At 43.2% G+C, this 17,707-nt stretch overlaps 1 protein-coding gene across 1 annotated transcript; it reads left to right on the top strand.

Moving 5' to 3' along the window:
• Window positions 1-36: 36 nt before the first annotated feature.
• LOC311137855 (ADP-ribosylation factor-like protein 8A) lies at window positions 37-16,589 on the top strand. Its single transcript, XM_084172462.1, has 7 exons — window positions 37-235; window positions 11,365-11,445; window positions 11,603-11,676; window positions 12,013-12,106; window positions 13,611-13,678; window positions 14,068-14,138; window positions 14,359-16,589. The coding sequence occupies exons 1-7, from the start codon at window positions 113-115 to the stop codon at window positions 14,412-14,414; spliced, it is 567 nt and encodes a 188-aa protein (XP_084028588.1). The 5' UTR covers window positions 37-112; the 3' UTR covers window positions 14,415-16,589.
• The last annotated feature ends 1,118 nt before the right edge of the window (window positions 16,590-17,707 follow it).

Below are 17,707 nucleotides of genomic sequence, written 5' to 3'. Positions count from 1 at the left end.
GCGATTCCTGAGGACTGAAACGGGCTACATCTTCGCATTCCTCTATTGGATCGCTGCCGCGGTGAAGACGTCCAGTCAGCTGATATTTTGCTACCCTAGCTCCTCTCTCAAGATGATAGCCCTTTTTAACAAGCTGTTGGACTGGTTTAAACAGTTATTTTGGAAGGAGGAGATGGAGTTGACACTGGTCGGTCTGCAGTATTCGGGGAAGACAACCTTCGTGAACGTAATAGCGGTAATTTCTCCGTTTACTCGCTCTGTCTGTGTCTGCACCGATTACGATGGGAATAGACCGTGGCACAAAGTAGCGGGTCCCGTGATTGAAACACCGCTCCTCCTGTTAATTGTTACAGTGTCGCAGCATTATTCGTAATCATGACCTTTTCGTCCTGGCTAGAAACAAATAGGCTATATGTGTGTGAATAATGTCTAGATGTAATTGTGAATAGGACGATATGCTATATTAATTGGCCTATATGATTTATTAAGACTGCATTACAACCTACGAGCATTACAACCTTGAAATGGTGCACTGTTATTTCATTGTACACCATATGTTACACATAACCTAGATAATTATGTGCAGTGTAAGATATTTTGGCTCTAAATCCGCCCAGGAATGTCCGAGCCAAGGTATTGGATTAGGATGCTGAGACTGCTTACATGTATGACAAGGAACTAGAAAAGGCCAAGACTAGGACCAGATATGACCAAGGCATAGGCCTACATTGGTTGTAGTACTTTTGCACACTGCAGGCTACATTAGGCCCTACAATATTGTATCTCTCTGACATACAAGCAGTAGGTCACAGTTGGGCTGTACATTCAATATTGGCCACTACTCTGACTGTATTCATTGTTTTGCCCATTCCTCATTTGCTACTACTTTGGCAACAACAACAGCCCTTCCACTTGCTCCATTGCAAAACTGTGTCAATCCTCTCACCAGGCAGTGTGTGATTGTAGTGATATCCTTGCAGTGTGGTATGTTGATGGGTGTATAATGGTTTGTACATTGTACAGGTATTTTTGTATGAACAGGAAATGATTAGCCTATCTTTATTAGAATTTGTGTTAATACTGTAGATGTGTGTGTGTGTTTGTTCACCAGTGCTGATGAGTATTCCCTCTGCGAACACACATAAAACCAGGCTGTGCAGAAGAAGGTAATCTGTGTATAAATTCACCCATTTACAGAGCACATCAATTAAACCTGGACCTCGCTTCCTTGCATCCACCTGCTCCAGCTGAGCCCAATTCCCCAGCCCCATCTTCGTCCCCTAGCCTCGCAAGCCGCCTGATCTCACGAGCTTACATGAATGTTCGCAGCACGGATATGCGGTAATCAGTCTGGTAATTACGAGGCTACCCGTCCCCAGGCCCTGACTCAGACCCTGCCCTTGCTCCCAGCCCAACCCCAGACCCTGCCTTTGCTCCTGCCCAACCTGAGCCCATCCCCAGCCTCAGCCAAACCCAGTCAATTACCCATCCCCAGCCTCAGCCCATTCCCCTGCCCCATTCACAGGTCCAGCCCATCCCCAGCCTCAGCCCATTCCCCAGCCCCATCACCATCCCCATTTTCTGCCCCATCCCCTTCCCCATCCTCAGCCCATTCCCCAGCCCCGTGCCCATCCCCAGGCCCACTTAGTTCAGGGCTCTCAAACTCACTGTCCGGGACCATATCCATCTGGTTTCACAGACAGTCCAATACCCAAGTTCCTGATCCTTATGGTGTATCTGTTGAGCTGCCACAGGTGGCAGTGAGTGGGGTTGTGCTGTCATGTTGGAGGAGTGAGAATCAGAAGGCTGTTGGCTCGGCCCTGGCCCTGGCTCCCCACTGAGTGCTAGACAGGGACTTGGGAAGACTGTGACCTAGTGACTCATCCTTGTTTGTCAGATCCTCCCATCTGGCAGTTTGGTGTCTCGTCCGTCTCATATCAGTCCCAGTGAGCGGCAGTTAAGTGTCCTTTAACTTTTATTATACAACTGAAGGCCCAGAGTCTAACTCAGCCATGCTCTGAGCAGTATGCACAGGTTATGGGTGACTGCAGTATGATCACTTAGTGGGGAAGTGTATTTTTAAAGGTGCAGTTTCAAACTTTTTGGGATGACACTTTCAGATAGAGATGTAATGTATAGAGCAGAAATGGCGTTCTGTTCCATTTAATGCAGAGGGAATCATATATTCTAGACATTACATTTCTATGTCCAGGTTGTTGTGAAAGCATTGAAGCAAGATCCCACTCGTGCTAAGAAATCCAAGTACAGATCTGTAGGCTAGGCTATAGGCTATGTGTGTATGTAACAAGATGGCACCGACAGACATGGTCGCCATGCTCCTAGCCAACTTTGCAGTATTTTTTTTTTGTTGGTGTTATTTCTTACATTATTTGCGCAGAATCTTCTTGTATTATTACCTACAGCCAAAAAATAACTTTTCTATATTAGATCGGCGGTCACTCACCAGCATTTCAACCAGAAATGAGACTTTCCTGAATTGGATCCTTTGTTTGTACCCCTGAAGGAATTCAACTCATCCCAGGGGCTGCTCCAAGATGCCATTGACGGAGAAGAGGAATATGGAGTGGGCTTTTAGTCTGACTCAGGATGCGTACATACCATCCACTGCTGCTGAGTATATTACTCGTTAATGTTAATTCCCTGGAGAATAAAGTAGATGAGCTCAGGGTGAGGATCTCCTTCAGGAGAGACATCAGGGACATACTTTGTAACTTACTTTGTTTCACGGAATCATGGCTCTCTCCGGATATACTGTCCCTGTCCATACAGCCAGCTGGGTTCTCTGTACATCGCGTGGACAGGAAGAAAGAACTCTCTGGGGAAAAAGAAAGGTGGAGGTGTATATTTCATGATTAACTACTCATGGTGTGATTGCGGTAACGTACAGGAACTCAAGTCTATTTCTTCTCCCAATCTGGAATACCTCACCATCAAATGCCGACCGCATTACCTCCAGAGAGAATTCTCTTTGGTCATCGTCACGGCCATGTACAGTGAGGGGAAAAAAGTATTTGATCCCCTGCTGATTTTGTACGTTTGCCCACTGACAAAGAAATGATCAGTCTATAATTTTAATGGTAGGTTTATTTGAACAGTGAGAGACAGAATAACAACAACAAAATCCAGAAAAACGCATGTAAAAAATGTTATAAATTGATTTGCATTTTAATGAGGGAAAAAGTATTTGACCCCCTCTCAATCAGAAATATTTCTGGCTCCCAGGTCTCTTTTATACAGGTAATGAGCTGAGATTAGGAGCACACTCTTAAAGGGAGTGCTCCTAATCTCAGTTTGTTACCTGTATAAAAGACACCTGTCCACAGAAGCAATCAATCAATCAGATTCCAAACTCTCCACCATGGCCAAGACCAAAGAGCTCTCCAAGGATGTCAGTGACAAGATTGTAGACCTACACAAGGCTGGAATGGGCTACAAGACCATCACCATGCAGCTTGGTGAGAAGGTGACAACAGTTGGTGCGATTATTCGCAAATGGAAGAAACACAAAATAACTGTCAATCTCCCTCGGCCTGGGGCTCCATGCAAGATCTCACCTTGTGGAGTTGCAATGATCATGAGAACGGTGAGGAATCAGCCCAGAACTACACAGGAGAATCTTGTCAATGATCTCAAGGCAGCTGGGACCATAGTCACCAAGAAAACAATTGGTAACACACTACGCCGTGAAGGACTGAAATCCTGCAGCGCCCGCAAGGTCCCCCTGCTCAAGAAAGCACATATACATGCCCGTCTGAAGTTTGCCAATGAACATCTGAATGATTCAGAGGAGAACTGGGTGAAAGTGTTGTGGTCAGATGAGACCAAAATGGAGCTCTTTAGCATCAAGTCAACTCGCCGTGTTTGGAGGAGGAGGAATGCTGCCTATGACCCCAAGAACACCATCCCCACCGTCAAACATGGAGGTGGAAACATTATGCTTTGGGAGTGTTTTTCTGCGAAGGGGACAGGACAACTTCACCGCATCAAAGGGACGATGGACGGGGCTATGTACCGTCAAATCTTGGGTGAGAACCGCCTTCCCTCAGCCAGGGCATTGAAAATGGGTCGTGGGTGGGTATTCCAGCATGACAATGACCCAAAACACACGGCCAAGGCAACAAAGGAGTGGCTCAAGACGAAGCACATTAAGGTCCTGGAGTGGCCTAGCCAGTCTGCAGACCTTAATCCCATATAAAATCTGTGGAGGGAGCTGAAGGTTCGAGTTGCCAAACGTCAGCCTCGAAACCTTAATGACTTGGAGAAGATCTGCAAAGAGGAGTGGGACAAAATCCCTCCTGAGATGTGTGCAAACCTGGTGGCCAACTACAAGAAACGTCTGACCTCTGTGATTGCCAACAAGGGTTTTGCCACCAATTACTAAGTCATGTTTTGCAGAGGGGTCAAATACTTATTTCCCTCATTAAAATGCAAATCAATTCATAGCATTTTTGACATGCGTTTTTCTGGATTTTGTTATTGTTATTCTGTTTCTCACTGTTCAAATAAACCTACCATTAAAATTATAGACTGATCATTTCTTTGTCAGTGGGCAAACGTACAAAATCAGCAGGGGAACAAAAACTTTTTTCCCTCACTGTATATCCATTCTGCTCCTCCCCTCCTATAGGTAGAAACGTAATTAAAAAGGAAGTACCCGTGAAAGTACTGTTCATCGTTGGTCTGACCAATAAGAATCTATGCTTCTAGATTGTTTTGATCATGCGGACTGGGATATTTTCCGGGTTGCCTCCGAGAATAGCATTGATGTATACACTTCATGAGGAAGTGCATAGAATATTTTGTGCCCACTGTGATGATTAGAATTTATCCAAACCGTGGATCGATGGCCCCATTCGTGCAAAACTTAAAGCGAGAACCACCACATTTAACCACGGCAAGGTGACTGGGAACATGGACGAGTACAAACAGTCCAGCTATGCCCTCTGTAAGGCAATCAAACAGGCAAAACGTCAGTACAGGGACAAAGTGGAGTCTCAATTCAACAGCTCAGACACGAGACGTATGTGGCATGGACTCCAGACAATCTCAGATTATAAAGGGAAAACCAGCCACGTCGTGGACACAGACGCCTTGCTCCAGGACAAGCTAAACACCTTCTTCGCCCACTTCGAGGAAAACACAGTGCCGCCGACGCGGGCCACCACCGCTCACAAGGATTGTGAGCTCTCGTTCTCCGTGGCCGACGTGAGTAAGACATTTAAGCGTGATATCCCTCGCAAGGCTGCCGACCCAGACAGCATCCCAAGCCGCGTCCTCAGAGCATGTGCAGTCCAGCTAGCTGGAGTGTTTATGGACATATACTATATCTCCCTATCCCTATATTTTCCCCACTTGCTTCAAGATGTCCACCATTGTTCCTGTACCCAAGAAAGCGTGGCCAATCACGTCTCCAACTCAATCATCAAGTTCACAGACAACACAACAGTGGTAGGCCTGATTACCAACAACGACGAGACAGCCTACATGGAGGAGTTGAGGGCCCTGGGAGAGTGGTGCCAGGAAAATAAATAACCTCTCCCTCAAAGTCAACAAAACAAAGGAGCTGATCGTAGACTTCGGGAGACAGCAGAGAGAGCACGCCCCCATCCACATCGACGGGGCCGCAGTGGAGAGGCTGAAACGCTTACGGTTCCTCCGCGTGCACATCATTGACAACCTAAAATGGTCCATTCACACAGACCGTGTGGTGAAGAAAGCACTGAGACCCTCACAAACTTCTACAGATGTACCATTGAGAGCATCCTGTCGGGCTGTATCACCACCTGGTCCGGCAATTGCACCGTCCGCAACCGCAGGGCTCTCCAGAAGGTGGTGTTGTCAGCACAACGCAGTACCGGGGGCACACAACCTGCCCTCCAAGACATCTACAGCACCCGGTGTCACAGGAAGGCCAAGAAGATCATCAAGGACCTGAGCCACAGCCTGTTCACACCACTACCATCTAGAACGCGGAGACAGCTGGGACCGAAGAGATTGAAAAACAGCTTCTATCTCCAGGCCATCAGACTGTTAAATTGTCACCACTAGCTGGCCCCTGCCCAGTACCCTGCACTGAACTTAGTCACTTTTACTAGCCGGCTACCACCCGGTACTCTACCCTGCACCTTTAGATACTGTTGCCTTATATACAGTACATAGTCATTGAACACTGGTCACTTTTTAATAATGTTTACATACTGTTTTACCCACTTCATATGTACAGTTGAAGTCGGAAGTTTACATACACTTAGGTTGGAGTCATTGAAACACGTTTTTCAACCACTCCACAAATTTCTTGTTAACAAACTATAGTTTTGGCAAGTCGGTTAGGACATCTACTTTGTGCATGACACAAGTAATTTTTCCAACAATTGTTTACAGACAGATTATTTCACTTCTAATTCACTGTATCACAATTCCAGTGGGTCAGAAGTTTACATACAATAAGTTGACTGTGCCTTTAAACAGCTTGGAAAATTCCAGAAAATGATGTCATGGCGTTAGAAGCTTCTGATAGGCTAATTGACATCATTTGAGTCAATTGGAGGTGTACATGTGGATGTATTTCAAGGCCTACCTTCAAACTCAGTGCCTCTTTGCTTGACATCATGGGAAAATCAAAAGAAATCAGCCAAGACCTCAGAAAAAAATTTGTAGACCTGCACAAGTCTGGTTCAGCTGTCATACCGCTCAGGAAGGAGACGCGTTCTGTCTCCTAGAGATGAACGTACTTTAGTGTGAAAAGTGCAAATCAATCCCAGAACAACAGCAAAGGACCTTGTGAAGATGCTGGAGGAAACAGGTACAAAAGTATCTATATCCACAGTAAGAAATAAAAGCTGAAATAAATCATTCTCTCTACTATTATTCTGACATTTCACATTCTTAAAATAAAGTGGTGATCCTAACTGACCTAAGACTGGGAATTTTTACTAGGATTAAATATCAGGGATTGTGAAAAACTGAGTTTAAATGTATTTGGCTAAGGTGTATGTAATCTTCCGACTTCAACTGAAATTCCTATATTGACATAACCTGAAAGGCCGCTCAGCAAGGAAGAAGCCACCGCTCCAAAACTGCCATAAAAAAGCCAAACTACGGTTTGCAACTGCACATGGGGACAAAGATCTTACTTTTTTGAAAAATGTCCTCTGGTCTGATGAAACAAAAATAGAACTGTTTGGCCATAATGACCATCGTTATGTTTGGAGGAAAAAGGGGGTACTTACAAGCCAAAGAACACCATCCCAACCATGAAGCACGGGGGTGGCAGCATCATGTTGTGGGGGTGCTTTGCTGCAGGAGGGACTGGTGCACTTCATAAAATAGATGGCATCATGAGGAAGGAAAATTATGTGGATATATTGAAGCAACATCTCAAGACATCTGTCAGGAAGTTAAAGCTTGGTCGCAAATGGGTCTTCCAAATGGACAATGACCCCAAGCATACTTCCAAAGTTGTGGCAAAATGGCTTAAGGACAACAAAGTCAAGGTATTGGAGTGGCCATCACAAAGCCCTGACCTCAATCCTATAGAAAATGTGTGGGCAGAACTGAAAAGGTGTGTGCGAGCAAGGAGGCCTACAAACCTGACTCAGTTACACCAGCTCTGTCAGGAGGAATGACCCAAGATTCACCCAACTTATTGTGGGAAGCTTGTGGAAGGCTACCCGAAAAGGTTTGACCCAAGTTAAACAATTTAAAGGCAATGCTACCAAATTCTAATTGAGTGTATGTACACTTCTGACACACTGGGAATGTGATGAAATAAATAAAAGCTGAAATAAATAATTCTGTCTACTATTATTCTGACATTTCACATTCTTCAAATAAAGTGGTGATCCTAACTGACCTAAGACAGGGAATTTTTACTAGGATTACATTTCAGGAATTGTGAAAAACTGAGTTTAAATGTATTTGGCTAAACTGTATGTAAACTTCGTACTTCAACTGTGTATATACTGTATTCTAGTCTAGGCTCATCCTATTTATCTACTGCTGTACACACCTTTTCTATTCATATACTGTTCATAATGTCTATACACACCATCGTATACAATAATATTTATTCCGGACTCTGACATTGTGCGTTCTGAAATTTCTTAATTCCTTTATTTTTATTTTTGGGGATTTGTGTGTATTTTTAGGTATTACTGCACTGTTGGAGCTAGAAAAATAAGTATTTCGCTGCACCTGCGATAACATCTGCTAAATATGTGTACGTGACCAATCAAATTTGATTTATGTACAAATATGTTTTCATATCAGATGGGATAGATGAGGTGTGATACCCCCCATATAGCAGACTGGGACCAACCGAGCTGAACGCAATCTATTATAGCTAGGGCCCTGAGTCTTTCCTTACCATGTGACCTGACCAGGACAACCTCATGGCCCTATTCCTTTTCTGGTCAGGTCATGCAGTCAGGAAAAACTCCGGGCCCCAATTATATCATAATCTCCAGACAGGGGGTGTTATGCATTATGCTTAAATGGCATCTGACTTAACAATGAGTTCCATGTGACGTTGATACAATGCTGTGAGGTCTTGTGAGGACAATGGCCCTCGACAGTGTTCTCCTGGGATACTCTGGCATCCACTGAGATCCTCTGAGATCCTCTGAGATACTCTGGGATCCTCTGAGATACTCTGGGATCCTCGCCGATATTTAGGTCCGATGTTGTTCAGTGTTTATGAAGGAGTAACAAAGGCCTCACTTATTTCCTCCCAAGTTGATATGGGGTCACTCTGTGATCAAAACAATAGGCTGGCTGTAGGCAAATCCTGTTGACCTTTACATAGGCTCCCTGTTTGGACTTTATATATCCAGGAATGTTTGCCCTTTGAATAAAAAGTGATTTCTGTAGTTTTGCTATCATTTCATTTGGACTGTTATGGAAGTTTACATCCTAATCTAGGGATTTAGGTCAAAATCACAGTTTTGATTGATTCCATGTGAACTTTGAGCTCACAATCTTTGCATTAGGAAATATGCATCTTTTGTATTAGGAAATACACAACAGATAAAGCTTACCACATTGCGTCCGTTGATCCCAATTATTGATCTCAATTGATCATCAGGCTATTTCTTATTGTAAATACACAAACGGGCTACACACAGTTCAGATAGGCCTACACATAAGTGTATGAACCCCCTACCTGCCTCTGAAAGTCTGTGAGAGACTTATTCCCTTGGCTTAACAGGTCTTTGGTATTAATGTGTCAGTGTGTCTGGCTGAAATATAGTTCCAGGTGCATTAGTCTTGTCTGAAACACCTCTACAGTAGGATCAGGGCAACACATCGGCCCAGGAGGAAGGAAATTACACATCGGCCCAGGAGGAAGGAAATTACACCAGGCTCAGGCCCTATAGCGTGAAAGTGTAATATTGCTGTCAAGTAGAGATATGGCCTCGTGCTGTGTGCCCTAGCAGTATCCTACTTTTACTTAGTATACTTCGAGAGAACTGACTTTAAAAACAAAGTGCTTCAGGTGATGGTGTGGAACAAGCTGTTTTGTAATGATGGCACAAGGACAACCGCAGCGGAGGCTCTTCAAGTTGTTGATTTAATAGGAAGCAGAGGGAATGGCTGCACGTAATGCTCTCAACTTGAAAAGGTCGTCAGAGAGACTACAGTAGCAGCATTCCGACAGTACAAGATTAAAGCTTTCTTCTTGAGTTAACCTACAAGCGCCTCAAATGGAGTCTTTCATAATGCATTTTCCTCATCATATTTTCACTATTTGCTTTATATTTGTAAACTGATTTAGACTTGGAGATTAAAATGACACTACCATTTCATATATTTAATCATTTCCACCTAAACTAATGTGGCATTTTTTCCTGAAAGTTGTTTACTGTCTAGTCAGACTAGTCAGAAATGTCAGCTCCGGGGTGAAGTTTCCCCTGGGTACAGATCAAGCATCCACCTTCCTTCCCCAATCCTAACCTTAAAAAGGGGCAATCTGCAGTTGCTACATCCATTTTTGGACTTATAAGAATATAACTTATAAATGCCTCATGAGCTTAGTTCAACTGTCTTACCCCATCAGAACCCAAAATATAAGCTTGTTTTACTCCAATGTTTGTAAACAAAGTAAATGTAAACAAACATTGTATAGCCTCAAAACATGGTTAAAACTATAATTTTGATATCATGGCTGGTCAGTCCTTGCATCCATAGCTCTGTCTATGAATTTGAGAGTGGTTGCATTTCTCCAGCCCCATCCCTCAGCTTTTTATCGAAGGGGGCGGGGAGTCTCTTTGTTATTGTTTCAACTGCTGGTTGCCTCTTTAACCATAATTGGGGGAAATGCAAAACTGACCTAAGATCAGCGTCTAGGATCAACTTCACCTTGTTCCGAAATGTCCCAACAGCCCTGTGATCCAGTCTGACACAGTAACACCTAGCATGATACCCCTACCAGGAATTTGACCCAATGTTTCAGTGTGGAACCTTTCTGCTATTTCAGTGAGCTCTAGTCAGCTTACTCTCATAACGGTAGTCTGAAACAACTCAATATTAATCTGGATTCTTGATGAATATAACTTCTGAAAGCCTCATAAGATTAGTTCAACTGTCGTACCCCATCACAATTCAAATGTACGCTTTTTTTTACTCTTGTTTGTAAACTGTAGAGCCTCAAAACATGTTTAAAACTATAACTTTGATCTCATGCATGGCCAGTCCTTGCATCCATTGCTCTGTCTATGAATTTGAAAGTGGTTACATTTCTTCAGCACCATCCCTCAGCTGTTTACCAAATAAGTGGCGTATTGACTGCTTTGTTATTGCTTGCTTGAACTGCAGATTGCCCCTTTTTAAAGAAAAACCTATTGACAGTCATTGGTATCACTACCTCATTTGATCATGTTCGCTTCCCTTTATTATAATATAGAAAGTTAGGCCTACTTCAGTGTATCAAAGGTGGTTAGATAACTAATTGATCCTGCTTTATGAAATATGCTACCACCTTGCTTTCAGTTGAGAAACAAAGTACATTGTCCTATCCACCATATATTGAGACCTGAGTGGGTACGGTACAGGAACCCTATTTACTATTCTTCATGCACACCTCCCAGGATGTATCTTATGACGTAGCCTGGTGAGTGTGATGAAAATGCTGCTGGTTGTTGGGATCAGGTGACTTGTAGTCATGTTTCTGAATTACGCATCATCATCAATGACTCATTATTATGATTGTGTTTGTTTGTTACTCTGCTGAACAGTACTGCGTGTCTAACTATCGCTCTGTCTCTCTCTCTGTCTGTCTTCTCTTTCTCCCCCCTCTCTCTTTCTCCCCCCCCCCCCCCCCCCCCCCCCCTCTCTCTCGCCCTCCAGTCAGGACAGTTCAGTGAGGACATGATTCCTACAGTGGGCTTCAACATGAGGAAAATCACCAAGGGCAATGTCACCATTAAGGTCAGAGCATCAGACCTGATGATGAGTACACAAGCAATGTTTTGGTGATGAGCTGGACTTGGTATTCATGCTGATAGTATGTATACATGTTAGGTTAAGTGAGACTGAGAGTGAGTCCATGTGTGTGTTTGTACGCTCACATTCAATTGTATTCCAGCTGTGGGATATTGGGGGTCAGCCTCGATTCCGGAGCATGTGGGAGAGATACTGCCGAGGAGTCAGTGCCATTGTGTGAGTACACACACACACACACACACACACACACACACACACACACACCATCAGCCATTTAAGAGTAAGATCCATGTGCCCTTTGTACCTTTCACATGCTCATGCAGTCATATGTAATTCTCTCTCTCTCTCTCTCTCTCTCTCTCTCTCTCTCTCTCTCTCTCTCTCTCTCTCTCTCTCTCTCTCTCTCTCTCTCTCTCTCTCTCTCTCTCTCTCTCTCTCTCTCTCTCTCTCTCTCTCTCTCTCTCTCTCTCTCTCTCTCTCTCTCTCTCTCTCTCTCTCTCTCTCTCTCTCTCTCTCTCTCTCTCTCTCACTCTCACTCTCACTCTCACTCAGTTACATGGTTGATGCTGCAGACCCAGAGAAGATTGAGGCCTCAAAGAATGAACTACACAACCTCCTAGACAAACCTCAGCTACAGGGAATCCCAGTGAGTACAGCCTCTTACAAAACTATGACGTTGGTATCGGTGTGTTGATGTTACTGAAGAGGTCAATATGAGTGTAGGCATTGGGTAGCAGAGGCTCACCTTGACCTGAGCTGTAGACTTGGCGTGTGGCATCTGTCACAACACACACTCACACTCTCTTTCCGCTCTCGCTCCACTCTCTCTCCTCTCCACTCTCTCTCCACTTCTCTCCTCTCCACCCTCTCTCCACTTCTCTCCACTTCTCTCCTCTCCACTCTCTCTCTCTCCACTCCTCTCCACTTCTCTCCTCTCCACTCTCTCTCTCTCCACTCCTTTCCTCTCTTCTCATCTCTCCTCTCTGCAGCCCAGACATGAATGTCTGAGTGATGACCAGAGAGGAGTGAGCCTGATTTATCGAACCAAAGGGAGGGATTGCGGGAAGGAGGAAGGGAGAGAAAGACAAATAGAAAAGGGTCAGGAAGAGAAGGGAGGGAAAGTTTGATGGTAAGACAAACAGAAGTAGAGAAGGAGTAAGGAAGTAGAGGGGCGGGGTAGGAGAGGTAGAGAAAGAGTAGAGGTTTAAGAGAGACAGGGGAGAGAGACAAATGGACAGAGAAAACTATTGGGTGGTGGTTGAGCATTGCAGATTTACTAGCATCTCCAAGGCTAGTGCCGTAGCATTGCAGGAGGGATTGAGGGAGGCATGGAGGGTGGGGAAGGACAAAGGGAGGGGAGTGTGTGTCTCTGTCTGGCTCCAGACGTGTATTGACTGGGAGGGAGGACCATTAGCAGGCCTGGGCAGTGCAGTGAGATCCAGACAGGATGGCAAATGATTTTCAGAGTATCGTTAGTATCGTGTCATCTTTAAGTCTTTAAACACATCACTGCTCTCATAGACATGATGGTAGGGACCTAACACACAGGGATGGATGACAGGAGTCACATCACACATCATACGCTATCACACATGCTGCCGACCAGTGTGAGGACATGTTTATTTAAAGCCATGTGGAGTGTGGCTGTCAGCCATTTTAAATGAGAGAGGGAAGATGGATAACATTGTTCTGACACTAGCTAGCCATTCCCCCACTCACATCAATTCTCATTAGCTGCCTTTCTTTCTCCACTCTAGCAGATATTGGCTTCCAACGGTCATTTGGAATTAGCTCTAGTTACTGTGTTACAGCGTTAGCCTGGGTAATGGAGTTCACAGCCCTAAGTGAACTACACAGCCCTAAGTGAACTACACAGCCCTAAGTGAACTGCACAGCCCTAAGTGAACTGCACAGCCCTAAATGAACTACACAGCCCTAAGTGAACTGCACAGCCCTAAGTGAACTGCACAGCCCTAAGTGAACTACACAGCCCTAAGTGAACTACACAGCCCTAAGTGAACTACACAGCTCTAGTAACAGTACTACAAAGCCTGTGGAATCTATAGTTATGTGGAATTTGGTTTGCAGGAGAAAAGCAGGTGCATTGGCAAAGACAGCAATACTCATGTCATTTCCGTTGACTCTTTCAGGTACTGGTTTTGGGGAACAAAAGAGATATTCTGGGTGCCTTGGATGAGAAGGAGCTGATTGAAAGGATGTGAGTATGGGAGCTCTGCCGTTTAGTAGGTGATGCAAATCATGATGTGTGTGTGTGTCTGTCTGTGTGTGTGTCTGTGTGTCTGTCTGTGTCTGTGTGTGTGTGTGTCTGTCTGTTTGTATCTATGTGTGTGTGTGTGTGTGTGTGTGTGTGTGTGTCTGTCTGTTTGTATCTATGTGTGTGTGTGTCTGTGTCTGTGTGTGTGTCTGTGTGTCTGTGTCTGTGTGTGTGTGTGTGTGTGTGTGTCTGTCTGTCTGTCTGTTTGTATCTATGTGTGTGTGTGTCTGTGTGTGTGTGTGTGTGTCTGTCTGTTTGTATCAATGTGTCTGTGTCTGTCTATGTGTGTGGGTAATTTAAGTTTTCCTCTCTTTAACATTGCCCTCACACAGGAACCTGTCAGCCATCCAGGACAGAGAGATCTGCTGTTACTCAATCTCCTGCAAGGAAAAAGACAACATCGGTAAGAAAACAAATGGTTCAATTATTCAGAGGGGTTGGCTTAAATACGGAAGACACATTTTGGTAAAATGCATTCAGTTGTACAAATGACTAGGAATCCCCATTTCCCTTTTAATGTTATGTAAATACATAATAATGGCCTGATAACTATACCTTTATACTTTTTGTGTCTTTGGAGTAATTGAAACAAGCAAAACAATTGTGTTTGTATCTTCTGGCAGATATCACACTACAGTGGCTGATCCAGCATTCCAGAACCAGGAGGACAACTACATGAGGGCTGAACTTACTGGACGACTCCCTCTCTCCTTCCTCTCCCCTCCAGGACCACTACTCTAAGACCAACCGTACCCCTCCTTCTCTCCTCTCCTCCTCCGCTCCTCCCTTCTCTCATCACCCTGGTTCCATTTCTAGTCCCTTCGTTTCACTCCTACACTCTTGGTGTTCACAGATCTGAGACGATTGGATAGGTGCGAGCAATATGGCAGTATATGGAGACATCACCACAATGCTTCTAAATATCCAATCTTCTCAGATCTGTGAATATGGAATGGATAGAGGCTAAGAGAAGGGGCTGTTCTCTCATCCTCAGCTCTCCTTCCTTTTTAGCTATCTGAGATCCCTACATTTTACTCTTTAAAAACAGCCCCCCACCCTACCTGATTCCGTTCTTATGATTTGCACTGTTTGAATTATTTTGTATGCATTTTTTACACCATGTACTTCAGACTGGATCAAGTTGACTCTTGACAGTCACCCGCTGAGTAGTTATTGTTTTCATTGACTGTTGCAGATTTGTTTATTTTGTTTTTTTAATATATTATACTTGTACAGTGTGGGTCTGATTGGATGAGGTTTTGGTCAATGAGATAATCTATTTTCACTTGCTCAAATGAATCATGTTCGCCTGTCATTCAAAGTTCAAACTACTCACACAGACGCTCACTCATTCTGTCTACTAACCTGTAGCTTCACAGCTGTTCCCATAGCAACATGGTGGCCATTTTGTCTCTTAACCTGATCAGGTGATCAGCTCTGACCAATTATTTGTTGAGATTTATTGAACGCAGTCATTTCTCCTTTCTCTTGCATGTTTTACCTAACTGAAAGGAAATGCATACCACCTCAATATGAAGGATACATACGTTTAATACATAAGTCAGATCACAAGTTAGCAAAACCGATATATATATATGACATCACAGGAAATTGTTCCATATTGATGCAACAGAAATCAATAAAGTTTCATACAGGTTCAATATCCTTGACAATAAGTATAACAATGTGATGGTCTTAAACAAACATATTCACCTTTAGTGCTGCTTGTCAAACATATGTCACATCACAGTCAAAGTCCGTTCCAATTCCAAATGCAAAACAATGTAATATAAGATTGATATCTTGTTATTTCGGGTAGATTTGGACCCTGCTTTGAGTTGTAGATATTCTCATCAATATCAGTTTAAACTATAATTGCAACATTTTACTTGAACCCTCCTTTAAAAGTCCTATGTGACAGTGTCATAACAATGACAGAAGTTATGTCAAACAGTCATGTTTGCTTATGGCAACTGATTAGTTGGAGAGATCAAGTAAAGTGTAACCATTGGCAACCTTGGGAGTTTCTCAGCCACTTTAGCTAGCTATTCCTAATGTTATTTAACAATATTTGAATTGGCTATTCCTATGTCACCTCACATTAGCATGCATTGACATTCACACGCTTTTCCGTCTGACTTACTAAAACACATGTCCATGAATTTTAATGAATGCTATAGTATTTGCCATCTCATATAACATGTTTATAAGGCCATATTTATTTTGTCTTTTAGTGTTAGGGTTTCTTTAGTTTTTGATGTCTTAACTTTGAACATAACCACCAAAAAGATGCAATACTACAATTCAATACTAAAATCATCCGTATGTTTTTTTAAGCACAGAGATGACGTAAAGCACACGATAACCAACTGGTATATTTTGTTTCCAGCGGGTTTTGTCTGATTCACTCCCTGAATATGAATCAAGCCATTGCCTCCACTAACAGTTCCTCCCTGTTGGATCTGGAGATTTCAGCTCAGCCTTTAGTTTAGTGCCATGTAGCTATAGGGTGCATACTAGTAGTCTACTTTTGCTTCCCCACATTTTCTCCTTTCCTTCATTCACACAGATATGAAAGGACTAGACTGGTGAAAAGAGGCATCCATCCACCATATTGCTTTCACACATCCTGTCTGTTCAGATCAGTTCAGGTAAAGGAGATGAGTTGAGCAGAGGAAGTCCCTTCAGAGTACAGAGATGTATCCGTAGTCCCATCCTTCACTTTAACACCACTCCATAGGCTTAATAACTGTTTAAGGTTGCTATTTGTTATTTTAAGTTGGACGTTTGTACCTGACAGAATGTACAATGAGTGAATTGGCTTGTTAACACAAAGTAAAAATGGTCTTGTCTCTAAAGTGAAGTAAAAGGTGTAATTTGTTCCACAATGCACATGCCATGCTACCCTGCCGCTACAGTAACTGACAGTGATGTGTTTCAGTGTTATTGATTGACAGTAAAGGACCTCTTCGTCTTAATTCCTCTGCCTGAAAACAGGAGTCTCTTGCCTTACGCTGGACAGGCCTGGTTGCGTTGGGTTTTATGTGTGTGGGTTCAGAGTAGTCTGGGTGCCAGTCTGTTTCTGCTCTATTGCCAATGCCTTATGGAATTGTCATGCAATGTTTAGATTGAAACATGGCGTTGGCAAAAGCACAAACAGATCTGGGACCAGGTTCAGAGTCAGTGAAACAGAGAGAACTCATATCATTACTGTCTGCTGGAATGATCTCAGCCTTTATTTTCTCTTTTTATGTTTTTGTTTTTTGTTGTTTCAGTTTAATGTTTATAATACACCAGATTTTTGGGAGAATATACACAATCCTGATTAATAGGAATCAGTACATAGAAACAGAACTCTATGTACTAAGTGTTTTTAATACTTTCAGATGGGATCTTGTACATAGTAACTTTAAACCAATGATGAATATGATAATTATTTTAATACAAAACTACACACACTTTTCTTACAGCAGCTGTCTGCAGCCATAACAATCTGTTATGATAGCCATGATGTTATCATTGTAGCAGTGGTATGAATTCATTATGATAAAGTATGAAAGTGAGGGAAAAAAGTATTTGATCCCCTGCTGATTTTGTACGTTTGCCCACTGACAAAGAAATGATCAGCCTATAATTTTAATTGTAGGTTTATTTGAACTGTGAGAGACAGAATAACAACAAAAAAATCCAGAAAAACGCATGTCAAAAATGTTATAAATTGATTTGCATTTTAATGAGGGAAATAAGTATTTGACCCCCTCTCAATCAGAAAGATTTCTGGCTCCCAGGTGTCCTTTATACAGGTACCGAGCTGAGATTAGGAGCACACTCTTAAAGGGAGTGCTCCTAATCTCAGTTTGTTACCTGTATAAAAGACACCTGTCCACAGAAGCAATCAATCAATCAGATTCCAAACTCTCCACCATGGCCAAGACCAAAGAGCTCTCCAAGGATGTCAGGGACAAGATTGTA

This window comes from Coregonus lavaretus, assembly GCF_964263955.1.
Source record: "Coregonus lavaretus genome assembly, chromosome: 12".
Taxonomy (NCBI): Eukaryota; Metazoa; Chordata; class Actinopteri; order Salmoniformes; family Salmonidae; genus Coregonus; species Coregonus lavaretus.
This window is presented reverse-complemented; position numbering and strand designations above follow the sequence as displayed.

What these genes read in the sequence shown, in the direction of transcription:
- LOC311137855 (XM_084172462.1), top strand. Translation starts at nt 113, where the DNA reads ATGATAGCCCTTTTTAACAAGCTGTTGGACTGGTTTAAACAGTTATTT. An exon ending in AGGGCAATGTCACCATTAAG is followed by an intron (nt 11,446 to 11,602) that starts GTCAGAGCATCA and finishes ATTGTATTCCAG; the next exon opens with CTGTGGGATATTGGGGGTCA. An exon ending in CTCAGCTACAGGGAATCCCA is followed by an intron (nt 12,107 to 13,610) that starts GTGAGTACAGCC and finishes TGACTCTTTCAG; the next exon opens with GTACTGGTTTTGGGGAACAA.